Source organism: Anser cygnoides, chromosome 6, assembly GCF_040182565.1.
Source record: "Anser cygnoides isolate HZ-2024a breed goose chromosome 6, Taihu_goose_T2T_genome, whole genome shotgun sequence".
NCBI classification, from domain to species: domain Eukaryota; kingdom Metazoa; phylum Chordata; class Aves; order Anseriformes; family Anatidae; genus Anser; species Anser cygnoides.
This window is the reverse complement of record NC_089878.1, coordinates 16284231-16301528: the sequence shown is the minus strand read 5'-3', so window position 1 is coordinate 16301528 and position 17298 is coordinate 16284231. Positions and strand designations below refer to the sequence as shown.

The following is a 17298-nucleotide window of genomic DNA, read 5'->3' as shown; positions in this document are numbered from 1 at the left end:
TTTATTTGACCTTAAAACGAGAAAACGAGCATAGAGATACCACCATAAACAAAAATTAGAGGGAAAAAGAAACAGCAAAAAAAGATAACTTGAAATGGGAAAAGGAGATGTTAAGCAGTGAGATGAGGATATGGATGAGGAAGCCACCTTACTGTGCTGGTGTGACTAATCTCTTATAATTTGTGTGTGGGTTGCATTGGTATATAGGGACTTAGATGTTAAATAAAACACTTTGTATGAAATGCACATACCTGATGGATTGTCAAGCAGCACACACACACCTTAGAAGAAACTTCTTAATTTGTTTTCCTCCCTCCCTCTTGAGGTTGTCCATTAGCCGCATGAGGAAAACCTGTTTGTCCATCAGAATATTTGAAGTGCAATGAGTTTTGTGAATGCTTCTTTCTTCCTCCTGAAGTATTGTCTATTGTTAATGCAATCTTTCTTGTAGGCTGTGGGGGTTATGAAATCTTTATTGGTGGGGAGATGATTTTTGGAGCATGTTAGTAAACTCTTGGTTTTCATCCTGGCAGGAGGGCATGGTATAGATTTTGGAATAGAATGGTCTTTGCACAGTTGTATGTAACTTCTGTACCTGCTACTTTCAGGTGTTTCAGGGACACCTAGACTGCTTGGCGGTATCAACCATTCAAGCCCTCACAGCAGTAATGCTCAAGTCTCCAGCTGCTAAGGTAACGGTACATATGCAGAGGTCTACTTGCAATAGACCTCCTGTTGTTGTCTCCAGTTAGCATTTTTATTGAAAAATTCTTGGTAAGGAATCTTGCTAATTAAGATGAGCAACTTGTGTCTGCTAATTTCTGCCAGATAGGAGCAGCTGATTGGCATCCCTTATCTTTTTATTTGTTTCTAATGGCTGGATTCTGAGAGATCTTGATATCAAAACTGGAAGAATGGAGGACTAATGGTATTTGGAGCTTTTGTAAAGGAAGTACATCATTACTTGTCCCATGAATATCTGGGATAGAATTAATGAGTATTTGCAAAATATAGCTTCAGGCAGGAGTATGTGTCGTAGCTTTATCGTGTCTTTAATCCAGGACCATACTGCTGTCTAAATGGTGGTCTTGCCATTACCCTGCCTTCCCTTTGTAGTTATTCTTGTGGTTTGATAAGTAGACAGGCAATGGTTAGTTTGTGAATCTGACTGGAAGCTGAGGCTGCAGAGAAGTGGATTTATTCTTAGATTGCTTAGTCTGTTAGATTCACCTTGTTGAATGATTCTTGGCACGGGGAAAGGGGTATGACTGCACAGTGCAGGCCAAAGTAAGAGTGGAAATCACCTGATTTGGTTGCTACTTGCAGTACAGTCTGAGTGAGAAATGACAAGGTAGTAAATTAGGCTCCTCCAAAGTGTAACTCAGAGTATTCATATCTCCACTGTCTCTGGGAAGCCTGGGAAAAGTTGTATGGTGGGGATGGGAACTGACTGTAATTCACAAAGGTCAGTAAACTTTTCACCTGTGCTTCCACTGCAGCATATATATTTTTTTCTTTGCATATTTGCTTAAGCAATTGTATCGTGTCTGCTGGCAGACTCATCCATCTGTTTTAATTTCAGTGCAGAATACAGTGGGGAGAAGAATATGCATTTTGTATGATGTGTTTTCTGTTTACTAAGTTAAAAAAAAAAAAAAGGGTACTACATTTTGTATTTTGCAGCTTGATTTATTTTTTCCTTCATGTAAAAGTGATTCATTTTTCAGGAAAACTTCCCTGGAACACTTTTCTAATTTTTGGAGTGTTTAGGATGGGTGACTTTTAATCAAGCTGGTCTAGGAAAATCTTTCACCCCAAAAATATCTGGATACTTAAAATTCTCAACATAACCACTCAATTTCATGCTGTAGTTTGTGTTTAAAAAATAAGGCTATTGGTATTTTGTGATAGGCTTAACATTTTGAGTATACCAAAGCAATTATATTTTTGTATAGGTAATTACTAAAATGTAATTTTGATCTTTTATTTTTCTGCATGCTGCAGTGAAATCCTTCTTACTTGCAGCATGCTAGGTATAGCAAAATGGGCTTATTAACAGAAAGATTTCTAGCCTGTAAAATATTATTCTTGCATCCTAATAATTTTTATCTAATATTGTGTTAAATTAAACTTGTTGCAGTAGAAGAACAATTTGTGTCCCTTTCATTTTTTTATTGAGACTTGGATTTTTATCCTCAGGAGGTCTTCAAGGAGAGAATTGGTTATGCACATATATATGAGGTACTAAAATCGCTGGGTCAACCCTCACGGGAATTACTAGAAGAACTCATGAATATGGTGAGATATGCTTTCTTTGAATGCTGTCTAAAATGCTTATGTCTCTTCAGCAGTACTTCTATTTTTATTGTATTTCATATCCGATTTTTCTGCTGTTTTTCAGGCTGTTGAAGGTGACCACATGGCTGTTGGGATATTAGGCATTAGTAATGTCCAGCCATTATTGCTGCTTATCCAGTGGCTTCCAGAGCTAGAGTCACACGACCTGCAGATTTTCATCTCAAATTGGTTGAGGCGGATCTGCTGTATTAACAGACAGAGTCGTGCCACATGTGTCAATGCAAACATGGTCATCCGTATCATTGAGACATTAAATTCCCATTCTGCACTCCACTGTACTTGTGCAGAGAACCTGATTGCCCTTCTGGGCTCTTTGGGGAGCCAGTCAATGGGATCAGAAGAATTGCTTCAGCTAATACGGCTCCTGAGGACTGAGGAACCAAGGCGGGCTCACCCTTATGTTGTTCCAGTGATGCGAGCCATTCTGGCAATGGCCCGGAAGCAAGGCATGGCAAGTGCCTTGCAGTATTTCAACTTGTATCACAGTATGGCAGGAATTGCAGTTCCATCAATTCAGAAGTGGCCGGGCTCTGCGTTTTCTTTCAGTGCTTGGCTCTGCCTTGACCAGGACCAGGTGGACCCTAGCACAACTAGCAAAAACGGCAAGCGGAAGCAACTCTATAGGTATGGTTACCGTAATGACTTCAGCAGCATAAATCTAGGTCATCTGTTCCCTGTGGCATATGGCACCCTATTACATGCCGTACTTATTCTCTTCTTCATAGTATGCAGTATATAGCACTTAGTTTGGTTAGTTTGTGAAAGGGAGCGATATCATCTGTCACCACAGCCAGGCTGTGTTAAGAAATAAGCATGTAGTTTCTCAATTACTCTGCTTTCTTATATGTAGTTCTTGTCTGCAGTTTCATTATCCACAACTCTGAATCATGTTTTTAAGGTACATAGCTTAGAAACAACAGCAACAACAAAACACCCCCAAATGGTCTTCCCCGTTTTCTGCAAAGACAGTGGAATCTGTGTTTCATATGAGAGAGCAACGAAAAGGGCACCTTCATCAGTTTAAATAGTAGACATTGGCATGGTTTATTCTTGATAGTTTATATAAGTGTGGGTTAACTATCTGGGTACAAATGTTCAATAGGAATGTCAGGAGTATTTATATAGCAGAGCCCTGATGAAGGGTGCCACCTGATGAACTGTCATAATACTGTTTCCAGTTTGTCAGTGTGTGCCACTGAAGATCTTAAATAGACTGTGGTCCTAGAAAACCATGGTGGAATTACACTACAAAGTTTAAAAAAAAAAAATTAAGTCTACGTACAGCTTTTTTTCTATGTGATGCTGCTATACCAATAACTGGCTGTTTGTATATCATTTTATGTACAATTTTGAAGAAATTATGCCAGATATTTCAAGCTGTGTATAATTTCAGTACAGAATCTGTAGCTTCGTTACAGGGCAATATTGATGTGTTTTTGTTATAGGGCACTGATGTTGTATTGAAATTAATACAAAGAAATATTTAAAATTCCAGTGTCAGCTTAAAATGCTAAACACACAATTGAATTAAAATCTTTAAAAATTATTTAACTGCTAAATTTTATGGTGTTTAGTTGTAAGACAGTTTACATCTGCTGAGACTCTCTATAATATTCATGACACTTTTGTGTTTTATATTGATAGATATCTGACAGTACTGTAAATAATGCCTTTGCCTGGAATTACAGGCTTTGATAGCACTTCACAATTTATATTTTTCGTATTCAAGCACTTAAAAACATAAAGATTTCTCAAGACAAGCCTATGCTTGCAGGGCTTGTTTATAGATAGCTGCTGACAGCTGATCTTCATTATACTGAGTGAAATAAGGTATATAACAATGACTACACTTATTTTGCATTAAGGTTCTTGCTGATAGATAATCACGTGTTAAGAAAAAAAAAAATCCTTAAACAACACTTCCCTTCCTTGTAGTTCTGTGTCTTGTTCTTTGGAACAAAAGTGATAACTAGTCAAATAGTAAATAAGTGAGCAGCGATAAACAGCTTGAGTTGCTTCTCTCCTAATGAAAATACTGTTAGGCGACTTACAATAGGTTTGATGAAGTAAGTCCTTGACTGTGTGTTTTGTTGTCTTTCTATAGCTTTTTTACGGGAAGTGGTATGGGTTTTGAAGCCTTTATTACGTGCTCTGGGGTATTGGTGGTTGCAGTTTGCACAAAGAGGGAATATACGACAGTGATGCTTCCAGACCACTGTTTTTTTGACTCGCTCTGGGTAAGATTTGATACTGAAAAACACTGTTAAGGACAGTACTGTTAGCTCAGAAGTCACAAGTTTGTGGGTTTTTTGGTGGTTTTATAAAAGGTCTGTGAGGTCTATTTTTATCATACTTAGTTTTGATCTTATGCAAATAATTAAACTCAAATAATACAAGCACTTTCCACATATATTAGTGGTTGATTAAAATAAATTATGACTATATTGTTATGACCATTGTTATCGATAAGCTGATGATTAGCATTGTTTTTTATAGAGGTGTGGAGTTTTTTTAACGTGCAGATTTTTTATAATGAATTAAAACAAGCATATTGGCTGTGGTGCTGAGTGCACACTACTGTGTTTAAGCCTTGCCTTTTTCTATTCCCATATTTAAGGACTGACGTGCATTATCATGTAAGAGCTATATCTCTTTTCTTCCAAAAACCTGTTAAAAAGTAAACTACTTGAAAATGGAAGCAGTTGACAGCTGGTGTTATCTTCTTGTTTATACTTTGGATTTATTTTCCAAAGCAGTTTCTTAAATGGTTTCCTCACCAGATTAGTAGAGATGAAGTTAAATAGTTCTGTACAGTCACTTCTGTGATTCTGTCATTTTCATGCAGTACTTTTTAATAATGTTTTAATTATTTTATTAACCAGCACAACATAACTATTGTTCACATGCCTGGAAAGAGGCCCTTTGGTCAGAGCCTTGTATACATCTATGTCAATGGACAGCAGAAGATCTCTGCTCCACTTCGATTCCCTGCCATGAATGAAGTAAGTTCACCTTCTGTGTCATTCCCCTGTCCTGATGAACTCTCATAGAAGAACGAGAACATAATTGGCTTCTTTTTAATACGGAATTTGAGTAAGAGTTTATGATAGCTTAGCATATTGCTAATAAGTTTATGTTCAACTTTGGTCAGTGTCCAGAATATCAAATTGGTGAATATGTATAACTAACCAATAAGTAATGCTTGTGTAGTCATCTCAGTTTAAAAACAAAACTAAAAAAGAATTTACCTTGGTTAGATGGGGGGGGAGCGGGGGTGTTGTCAGACATAATGACATAATTTATGATGAATAGTCACCTCTGCAAGTAGGATTACTGTGGTAGTGCTCACTGAGAAATATTCTCTTTTTTCCGTTAGTCACTCATTTGTATTTTCTGTGTGTCCCCATAATATAGGCTAGTCTTGCACCTGCTTTGTTAGCTGGATAAGCAGTGTGCATGCAGCTAATCTAACTTAAAATTTTAAAATGTGTATGCATTTAACCTGAAAACACACTAGCCATCAAAATGAGTACATAGCATGTTCAATTTTCTTTGAAAGCATTGTCCATTCTTTGTGTGGAACAAATCATTTTTAAACTGGGGTACAATACTGGCCATTCTTCTACTTTTTCTAAGTCCTCATTTGATATTTGTTAAGTATTGTGAGAAATTTTAGTAAACATTTAAATTGGACATAGTCATGGTAAAATCAGTACAACGCTAAAGAATAACAGGTAAATGTTATTTCTAATGCAAGATAAAACTTTGGATTTTGGCTCAGTTGTAGAATAAGCACTATAAGTAAGGTAGCTAAATGTTAGGCAGGTAAGCCTCCCCATGAGGGCATCTATTTGAGTGAAGTGACTGGTACGAGAAGAATACAGTAGCACATATGCTGGGGCTAGTATTTTCAAATGTAATCCAGAAGAATATATCCAAAGAATATATCCAAATATAATCCAGAAGAGGAATGTCTACCAGGGTGTCTTACCAGGGTGCCATCCTTCCTGGCTCTGCTCCTGCCAGCTTTTTTTGTCACACAACAGCTGAGGTTACCAAATTTGCTTTTGATTGTAGAAGGGGCGTTCTGCTGTTATGGAGAGTGCATGCTCTTTTTCTACTGTGCTGGATTACTGATTCTCCAGGAAATGCCAGAACTTGCTACTCTTGATATAATTTATTTAGTTCAGGTTTGCCAGAGAGAGTCTTCAGATTTGTTTTGTAAACTGTTGGGGTGGGGGGTAGAAGGAGCTTAGATTTACAGTGTCTTTTTTTTTTTTTTTTCCCATGCCTGACTGTTCAGCCTTTTACTTCTTGCTGCATTGGTTCAGCTGGCCAAAGAACAACAACTCCTCCTCCATCTCAGATACCAGACCCACCTTTTTCCTCCCCTATCATGCCCCATCGTACATCACTTGGGGGCATTCTGTCTCCAGGAAGTTGGGGTGGAATGCTTGCAAAACCGGAGCTCATCACCAAGATGATCTCAGCAGGGACTCAGGATAGTGAATGGGGATGTCCAACATCTTTGGAGGGACACCTTGGATCAGTTATCATCTTTCATGAAGCACTGCAACCCCCTCAGGTGAAAGCATTGTATTTAGCAGGTAAGCGGTGATTGTACTCGTTTTAGTGGAACAAAATCGATGAGTTTTGGAAGTACCACACTGAGCTTTGCTCTATACATACACATAATGATGAAGTGAAAATCCAGAAGAGTTGCAGAGCTAACCTAAATGGGTTATCGAAGAGGGACTTACAACAAATAAGCCCAAAACGGAATTCTAAGTATTTTTAGTTTTATTTGAAATGTTAGGTTTACTGAAGCTCATCTATTTATATGTACAGACCTGCCAAAAATAAAAATTTTTTGTAATATGTTCACTGTTAAGTTCTTAATTTTTCCTACTGTTTGCCTACATGTGTGTTTACAGTTGAGACTCTTTAAAGTATTGCTGCTGTTAAACCATTGAGGTGATATATTGCTTGAGGATTTTTTCCACAAAAATCAATCTATTTAGGGGTGATTTAAAATATATATCCTGGTAAGCCATGTCTTACAGTGTAAGGTGTTAAGGTAGTAAGTTCCATAATTATCCGCAGTTGTTAGAGATAAGTATGGAAGTACTTGCATTTAAATGAAATATTTTCTGTTACTAAACAAAGCTGTTTTGAAGATTACTCACTGTTCGGTCACTTGGGCTTGATGACAAATGGATTGGTGGCAAGTATGAGACAGCTGCTTTTAAAGACAGAAACATAGCTGTTTGTACAAAATAAAATCTCTTTATATAGCATTTTATTTAGCATTTTATCAAGAACATGTATTTCATTTTAAGCAGACTGTATTGAATGAATGACTTAGGTCGTAAGATTACTTCAAAGAATGTTTCAAGTATGTAAGTATGTTTTGGGTGTCCAGCCAAAGGTTACAACAAAGAATAGTAGTATAAAAATTGTGTAAGTCAACAGTAATATCCAGTGGACTCTTAAAAATGAAAACTAATCATTATGTACGTTTATTTTATAGGTCCAAACTGCTTAACTCCATGGAAATCTCAAGAGTCTGAAGTAGCAGACCTCCCCAGTAAGGTGTTGCTTCATTACACACCAAAGGTATGAAGTGATAGGTAATTTTACTTTGTTTACATAATCTGCAATAATTTCAAAACTTGTTCTAGATGTTCCTTTTTGTTTTGCTATCGCTGTTTCATTAGAACAAGTGAATATACCATTTTTATGCTGTGGTTAAGGAAAGATGCAGAGCAGTGAGAGCTTTCTTAAAGTGTTGTCTCATGCAGGGGTAAAAGGTGTTACTCTTGTTTGGCAAGAGGACAAAATTATCTTGTGCAATTGTGAATGTCAAATCTAAGATAACATAAATTATATTCCAGGGGTCCTAAATTGTTTAAATACTTTACTATCAACACAGTGGCACAAACTTTCTGAAACATATTATACATAATTTAGAAACCTTATTTGATGTTGAAGCATCTGTAACTTGTTTCACAAATAATACTGTAGCCTTTTAATTTGTTTAACAGGCCTGCAGAAATCCAATTTGTCTTGACCTGTCTGCTAATCTCTTACATGGAAGACTAACTGGAAACAAAGTAGTGAACTGGGACATCAAGGTAAATGCATACTGAGCCCGCAAAGCCTGATGTAAACGTGATGTCAGGTGAACATGTATGGCTATGTTTTGGAATGCTGGAAGTTACTGTCATAATGTCAATGACATTTAACTGATACAGACAGGTTTTGTAATGGCAATTAATGGGCTAATGCTGTAGCTGGAGTAGTGTTGCATTACCTTTAATGAGAATTTACAAGGGTTGCTGCTCTTAATGTTGTAGATGATACATTAAGAAATGTTGTGGTAGCTGACTCAAATCTTCATAGTCTGTTCAGTGCATGTTGTGTATTGAAAGAAAAAATCAAGGGTGATATTAAAATAATCTGCTAGTGTTTAAAGAGAATTTCATCCAGTTATCTTAATTACTTTTAGTTTGGGATTGGCAGGACTATACGATTTCACAGTATAAAAGTTTCTTCAAAGTAGATACCAAAGATTCATTGAAGAGTTCTACTTTATTTTGTCTCTGCTATATAATAATTTTCCAAAATTTTTTCCTCGTTGGTGGATACATTTGGGTTATCTGATTCTTATGGGCCATATGAATCATCTTTGTTTAACTTTTGCCAGCATTTATAATAACGGTACTACTGTTTCTTTAGTATTGGTGGCTTAAAATTTTACATTTTCTGGCTAAATCAGTTTCTAGTATCTTGCTCAAACATTCTATTATAGCAAAACTGTCCTATCTGTGTTTTTTCTTTGTTCTCTTCCTTCTTACCCAACACTTATGGAGTCCATATGTTCTTCTGGTTGATCAGCTCTTTTCTAAGACTGACAGTTCAGGTCTGACTTTATACTATAGACTTGAAACTCACTGTGAAGTGCACCCCAGCTTAATGAATATTTTCCTCTACTTGTTTGCTTATTAGTTCCCTAATCATTAGCACATATTAACATCAAAAATTAAAGTCAAGCTTCTCACTGTATATGAGAAAGTCAACTAATTTGCAGCAAAGGAGCTTGGTCTAGAAACATTGACATGATAAAAGGTATTTTAATTTAGATGGAATGTATCCAATTCTGTTCTGTAGATGATCTTTTCTTACAAGAAAAGTAAACGTAAATGAAGGTAAATGTATGAATGCTGTGCATATGCTCTAACTTGTGGAGATTAATGTTAAGAAAATTCAAATACGCTTGCTAGTTAAGCTAGTTAACTTTGCTATGGTATGAATACTTTGAAAAAAATGCAGTTTGTTGTCCTTATCCCCAGTAGTGGGAAGAGGGGTGGGTGAGGATGGTTTATATCTCTAGCTTTGTGGGAAAGCATATTGAAAGTACAAGTCTTAAAAAAAATAGTTGGACTTCATTAACAAACACGATGGGATTTGGCACCCTCTTGAGGAGGGATAAAATGTGACACTGATCAGGAGGGAGCTCATAAGGAGATAGTTACAGCCTGAAAGGAGTTAAAGCTACTGCTGGCTTTAGGTTCAAATAAATTCTGTTTTTTCAACTTTCAAAAATGTGGTGGTTCTTGTTTTGCCCAGCTAACTAGAAAGTTTCATCCATTAGATAAATTTTGCAGATATAAAAATCTTTCTAATTTTCTGTTCAATTATCATTAAATTCACCTTAATAAACATGAGGATACCTGGACTGGGAAAGGAACATCATAAAGACACATGTAATAGAGTAACAATTGAAAAACTGGAACATGATGGAGGCAAAAAGAATGGTTTTCTCCACTTCTCTCCAACATTTCCAGGAAGGGAGAGTAATATCCTGCATTAATAGACTGACTTACAGAACGTTGTTTTTATTTGGCTTTTAAAACTTTTAGGTTGCAGTAGTTTTCATTGGACTAAGCTGGGCAGGTGAACAGGTATCTCTGGCTAGCTTTCTGGTTACTATCTGAGACCCAGATTTTTTTTAAGTGACATTTGGAATCACTTCTAGGAATCTTGTGATTTGAATATGTTATACCTTACCAGAGGGAGTTTTATTTGAAGTGTTGTGCTACCCCTGTTTGAGAGGAATGGAAATAAAATGTATCTTAGGAGACTGGAATTCTAAAAAGGGGGATTAGAATTGAGGTTTATGTAAAGTTACTTTAAAAAATCAAACTCGATTTTTTTTAATTGTCTGAAGTTGAAATCTTGCAGGAATAGGATTAAAACACAGATACATAGTCTCCTTCCTGCTTGCTGCAAGTAACTTAGGTAACAGAAAAATATGTTTCTCTCTGTTTTTCAAATACGTTTAACAGAAGATTCTGTCCAATAGTTGTATCGTTCGGGTTCCCACGTTGTTTAGTTGAGGGGAGGTGGAAGGAAATGCAAAAATACACTTTCAGAGCAAGAACAAGCATGTGTAACTACAATGCCTAGAACTACAGCAATTCTCTTGTTAAATTCAGTATTTTAAACCAGTTTCAATGTGACATGAAACTGATTGATTTGTGAGTTCATAAGGTTCCTTGTACGTAGAGTGAATTTTGGTTACATAGTTCAGAGGATGTTATTTATAGTGACCTCTTTCTCCCATTTCTCTTGATTTAGGATATGATCAACTGCATTGGTGGAATAAATGTGCTGTTTCCATTGCTGGAGCAGATCAGTTTCCTTGGTGGACAAGTGCCTGAGAAGTCTGAAGGGGAAACTCTACCACCTCCAGAAGTAGTGACTCCTGTAGAGGGCGACTGGGTGGTATTGGCATCCACAAAGGCATCAGGTAGAAAACTACAGTTGAGATGAAATTGTTCTTAAGCTTGATTTTAATTAAAAATCTTCCTGTGAATGACAGCCATTCTATTACACGCTGGTTTTTCGAAGCAGCAATGTAAAGCTGACAGACTGTTCCTGTTTCTTATATGATATGGTTACTGAATGCCGGCAGTTCAGCACTATGTAAAATTAACCTAATAATGTATTGCAAATATAAATGTATTTGATAGCATTACTTTTCTTTTAATGATTTACTCTTATATTAGTGTCAAAATATGCAGTTATTTTCATTTCCAGTCTGAAAAATTGGTTCTTATTATTTTGAGAAATCATTTTTTTTATATAAAACATGCTAATATCAATAGGAGGAGCTTTCTTGCAACATGAACGCTGGGTCAGGCAGCCACACAAAAACTTTGCAGTATCAGAACAGTGCTGTGTAGACTTCAGTTAAACTTTCATTTTCTTAGGAAAATGTCCACAGAGGCAAATCAAGAAAATTAAAAGGAAGCTTTAACAATAGATTTAAAACAAAAGAAAAAAAAATCCTCTACTAATATAAAATGGAAATTAACTTTTGTCAGAAAACCCTGGAAACCCAGGTGTGCAAGGGAAACAACATTTTTGTTTTGAATTTGAAGTGGTGGAATAAATATCTATACCAGTATATTCCCCCCCAATTTTGATATATGTCTAGAAAGTGTGACTTTGCAACTACAGAGGAAGAATAACTGCAGCATATGCAAAAGTCTGTAACTGAAACGAGAGAAGTCTGTTTGTCTATGCTACAGCCAGATAGATGAAGCAACTGGGTCACTTTGTTCTGGAGGGGCAAGGAAAGACTGATTCTTCATTGGAAAAAAGTCTAAAGACAGCCTACAGCTATGGAAATAATGCATCAGGAGTTAGGGAGTTCAGGAAATAGTGACGAATATAAACACTTCATCTTACTTTTCCCCCACTGTCCAACAATCAACCATGAGGCTTTTGCTACTGTTCTGTTTTGCAGAAGCACGGCTGGAGAAGAATGTTGTTGCAACTTTCATCTTGGTGATAAAACACTTTATTCAGAGGCATCATGTTAATCAAGAAAATCTGATTCACTCCCATGGAGTTGCCACCCTAGGAGCCTTGTTACAGAAAGTGAGCAAGTCTGAGAAACAACCCGTAGTAATGAGTGTTATGAATGAAGTCCTAATTACTTTGAAACATTCTTAATTTGTACAGGGTGCAAGGCTTCTCTCAAAGATTTACTTAATCTATGCTCTTCTTTCTCATATTTCTGAAACCAAGAAGATATAAGGAGTTGATCTTGGTCTACAAAGTGAAACATGGTGTTTTGTCTTTATTTCCTGTTCTGCTTTTTTTGGTTATAGATACTGTATTGTATGTTTTTTTTCAAACTAGACTGGTTTGCATGTATTTTATTGCTTTAATAAATGCAGACTTGCTATAGAAGAGAAAATCTTCTTTTTTTTAAAAAAAAGGTTAAATTAAAAAAAAGTGTATCTTAAGAAACTCTTCATTTTCTGAGTATTAAAACATGGTGTTATTTTGAAAGGTGCCAAGCAACTTAATGGATGTGAACGTACTGATGGCTGTACAGCTGTTGATAGAGCAAGTCTCAGTAGAAAAGAACATGCAGCTTTTGCAACAGATGTATCAATACTTACTTTTTGACTTCAGCATCTGGAACAGTGGGGACTTCCCCTTCAGAATTGGTGAGATCTTGGACTTGGGTAACTGCACAAAGACACAGAACTTCTCACTTGACATAAATCTTTATCCAGGTTCTAACAGGAAGCTTTATATTGTAGGGCATATACAATATCTTTCTACAATCATCAAAGACAGCAGAAGGCTCTTCAGAAAGAAGTATGGAGTACAATTTCTTCTAGACACACTCAGGGTTTATTATGGGTATGAGTTTTATCTCTTCTAACTCCTCCTCCTTTGTTGTGTGTAGCTGTTGTGTCATGTCCATGTCTTTGACCCTATTCCCCCGCTTGTCCTAGTGAGAAAAGAAAGCTACAGTCTGGCTTTTAGTGGTTCATTTCATTTTCAAAATTGTTTTGAAAAAATGTTTTTCCGCTTTACTTATTACTAATCCTTGACTTTTATGATGGGATTATATAAAATTTATGCCAATGATACTGGAAATGGCTTGGAAAAGTAATTAAAATTATTAAATTAAAGGACTTGTTGTCAACAATGCAAATTAAGTCGTAGATGATGGCCTTTATGAAAAGAGAGGATGTCCATTGTTTTAAGACACTTGGTTCTTTTATGTACTTCTAGCATTTGAAGTAGACTTTTATTTTTAGGAATTTGGAAATTTAGATTTCAATCTTGGTGACAGACTTGCAACAATTTATATCTGCTTATGAATATAATTATGTAATTGGGGAAGATTGGCTAGAGGGTGCGACGTAGGAAGCTGAAGACCTGACCTGTATTCAGATCAGAAGTCTACATTTCAGGGCTTTTTAATCGGCTTGTTAAGACTCATCTGCTATTACTTATTGTTGCTCAGTTGCCTTATTTCAGTAGAAACAGCTTGTGCCGTAATATCAAGGTACACGAAAAATTCCAAACCAGCACAACCAAATAGCTATTACTGAATCATGGAGCACTTGCTTGAGTTGCTTTTCTTGTCTGTTGGTGTGTAGGAGTGGCTGTAAAGACAGTGATTTGGCTCCTGATGACCTGAGAACAATACGGACATCCCTTTATGGACTGATCAAATATTTCCTAAGCAAAGGTGGAACACATGAAGAAATACAGAGCATCATAGGATACATAGCTGCCACCAGTGAAGAGGAACAGGTATCCATTATGACATAAATTAGTACTTTAAGTGACTTGGTTTTGTTTAATGATGTTTAGGAGTTGGTCTCAATGATCCTTGTGGACCCCTTCCAACTTGGGATATTCTGTACTGTTCTGTTTAGAAATCTTTTATTTTTTGTGTTTAAAAAGTAGGGACAAGACCACAAGCATAGTGTTACTTGGTATATGGTTATGGTTAGATGTAGCTGAGGCAGGTTATATATAGACACACACTAGAATCTTGACAAGAGTGCTCTGCAGGTGAGGGGCAGAAAAGCACGATGTGTAATACTGCCATTAGAAAAGTTCTCTTAGATTACAAAACCAAATGAATTGGACTTTAACGGATCAGTTGTTGTAGTGATATGGGTTGCTATTTTGTAGATATTATCAGTAGTTGAATTTGCTTTGTAGTTCTGATTGCAGTTTGATAAAGTGCTCTGTATATACAGAAAAGTCCAAAAACAACCCTAATTTTAAATTTAGTAACAATGAGCAGACAAAAGGTACGTTGTATAACAAGTGAAGGGTGAAATTTAAAAGCTGGGAAAATTTCCCCCAAGCACAGGATGAAGTCTGCATGAATTGTGGATTAATTCAATGTTCTTAATTTTGCAGCTCTGTGGAATTCTGGATATTCTCTTCAGCCTACTTCATTCCAGCCCAACCCCAGACCAGCTTTTTTTACTGCTTTTTGAACCAGGAAATGCTGATATTCTTTACGCTTTGTTACTGCATCAAAGATACTCTGACCGGCTTAGAGAACTTGTGTTCAAGGTAATAGATTGAATGATATGTTCATAAATTAATCAATGGGACATGAATCTGTATTTTCCAATGGTCTGGCTGCAGAAGTGCATGCACCTGGAAAGATGCTAGTTATTCAAGTTTAATTCTTTCTTCTGGTAAGTTAGCTAGATATTATTGCTTACTGCCATAGTCACAATGGAATTAGTGTTCTCTTGATGTCAAGCATAAGAAGTTTAAAAATCAGTCTGTGCTGTTTGAGTTTGTTTTTAAAATTTATTTTGTAAGCTATGGAAAAGCGTATTATGTCATTCACAATTAAGTTCAAGAGGTCTGGATGTTCCCTTCTGTTTATATTGCATTTGTGTGTACTTTTTCGTGCAGATTGTGGAAGAGATGCTGAAATGTACTAAAGTTTATGAACGCAGTAAGCACCGTATGAGACTCAGAGAAGTGGGATACTCTGGACTGGGACTCCTTCTGAATGAATCACCAGTTCCTGTTTCTCTCATAAAAAACCTTCTTAACCAAGTTCTGTATGCAGGTAATTGGGAAGTGTTATGTCTACTATTAGTAAGCTCCTGTTGCTCAGAGGCAAACATGTTTGGTTTTTGCTAAGGAAGGACAGCTATTATCTTACAGATCTGTTGTATTTGCAGTCCACAATAGCCTCAGTTGTTTTCTTAGTTTCCTGAAGTTTACATCCAGGGATAGTAAAGGAAACAGAGGTGACCTCCAAAGCTATTTTTAACAGTTAGCTCTTACGTTCACTTGCATGGTATACTTTGATATACATATATTCTTCTCTCTCCCCTACAGATCCTGTTGTGAATTGTAAAGATCTCATAGCTGTAGTGCATCTGGCACATAAATCAGATATAAATGTGAGAGTGGTCATCTGTAGAAAGGTTAGTTGTCATCTTTAAAAATGGAATACTGTTAAGTCCATAAGTTGTATAGTGTGGTATTTTATTTATTTGGATGTGATGGCTGTATTGTTTGCTGCTGTTGCTGCTTTCTTTAGCAATAATTTATGATGTTAGGAATGAAGCCAGTCTGTCACTTGATGTTGAACTTAGTGTATTCAAATCCTTTAAAAAAACAAACAAACAACTTTTTTTTTTTTAAAAAAGGAAGCAAACCACAAAGCCTCTATAAAGATTCTCAAATAGCATGTTTTTAGGGTTTAGAGGTATTGGATTGCTTGAATTACTGAGTTTTCTCAAAGGATGCATAAGATCACAAACCGTTTTGTTTGTATTCCTAATGTGTTACTTTGATAGAACGTATGGTTCAAAAGAGCAGTTGTGGGTGCAGGGAAGAGAGAGTGAAAAAGCAGTAACTCTTTCCTTAACTGAGCTCTCTGGCTTGTGTCACTGAAATTAGCAGTACTGAATGTAGCTGTGAGGCACTGTATTGTCTGCCAAAGTTTCTCAAAGTATGCCAAATTTACGCTATCAGTAAGCTATTAATATTGTAGTTTATTGTAGTTTTCTTCATTGTTATCTAATAGTTTATAATCAAGCATATTTCACATGCTAGTTTTATTTTATTTGTTTTGTAGACTAGTGGCTGCATACAGCTATTTGTTGTGATAACTGCCTTTTCCAGGAACTACTGCAGAAGAGTGACTGAAATATGAAGACTTACTGATATGCCTTGATAGTTTTTTTTCCTCTTATTCCTGAGATTTTTTTTTTTAAATGTATACATTTCTAGTGAGAAGAGTGATTTATTTATTTGGTGGCACTTATGCTTTCTGTTAACTGATTGTGGTTCTTTTACAAGATCCTAAAAAGGCAAAATAAGTTACAAGGTTTTAAAATGTCTAATCTAAAAGATGGATGAATGCAGTTTCAAGCTAAAATTAACGTGTGGGTATGGAATATCTTCTATCCTTAGGTTTTGCACCTTTTACATTCCCAATTGGATGCAGCACAACAGATTTCTCAGCAGCTGGGCTGGCAGGACACTTTGGTTAGACTGTTCCTGAAAGAAAACTCCGAGGTCCGGATTGGCTTTAGAGAGAACAGGGCTGATTCCTCAAAGGAGGAGGAAAGAAAGCCTCCTACTGACGGTCTTCAGAGACATCATGCTGATAAGATGGAGGGAGATAAAGCTGGTGGCTTTGCATCTGTTAATGGTTTGTTTGATCAGTGGAGTTTAGAAGACAACAAATCTTTGGATGTCCCAGCTCATTTCTCTGCTATGCCTCTGGAAGATGCATCCACAGGAGAGATGTCTTTTAGGTCAGAGGACCAAGAAGAATTGTGGCACAGTAATCCTTCACATTTGAGTTTAGATCTGTCCAGTGTTGACTCTTATGAGCTGGCTTACGGGAATCAGATGACAGATAGTCTGCCCAGCACACCATCGCCTATAGAGAGCACAAAACCATTTTCTGGACAGTCTGACAAAGATCTGGGTGTCATAAATGATGTGGGCTTCGGTGCTGATCTATCTTTATTTGAAAACCAAGGAGTAAGTAATTCTTTCCCTGTGTGGTTAACTTCTCAACATGTCTGCAATTCCTTTTTTAATTGTCTCCTTAATGGGATA

The 17298-nt window shown here is 36.5% G+C and overlaps 1 protein-coding gene across 11 annotated transcripts in view; it reads left to right on the top strand.

Moving 5' to 3' along the window:
• Positions 1–17298, top strand: part of NBEAL1 (neurobeachin like 1) — an 86132-nt gene that overhangs the window by 34501 nt on the left and 34333 nt on the right. For all 11 annotated transcript variants that reach the window (XR_007162497.2, XM_048061590.2, XM_048061594.2 and 8 more), the window contains 17 exons: positions 609–692; positions 2200–2298; positions 2402–2982; positions 4463–4595; positions 5241–5360; positions 6662–6965; positions 7889–7974; positions 8403–8492; positions 10999–11170; positions 12173–12306; positions 12725–12884; positions 12981–13083; positions 13833–13989; positions 14611–14769; positions 15124–15283; positions 15559–15647; positions 16642–17220. Coding sequence is in view for 10 of the 11 variants with exons in the window: in XM_048061590.2 (XP_047917547.1) it covers positions 609–692; positions 2200–2298; positions 2402–2982; positions 4463–4595; positions 5241–5360; positions 6662–6965; positions 7889–7974; positions 8403–8492; positions 10999–11170; positions 12173–12306; positions 12725–12884; positions 12981–13083; positions 13833–13989; positions 14611–14769; positions 15124–15283; positions 15559–15647; positions 16642–17220 (3210 nt within the window). In the remaining variant the exon portion in view is untranslated. The remainder of the gene's footprint in view (positions 1–608; positions 693–2199; positions 2299–2401; positions 2983–4462; positions 4596–5240; positions 5361–6661; positions 6966–7888; positions 7975–8402; positions 8493–10998; positions 11171–12172; positions 12307–12724; positions 12885–12980; positions 13084–13832; positions 13990–14610; positions 14770–15123; positions 15284–15558; positions 15648–16641; positions 17221–17298) is intronic.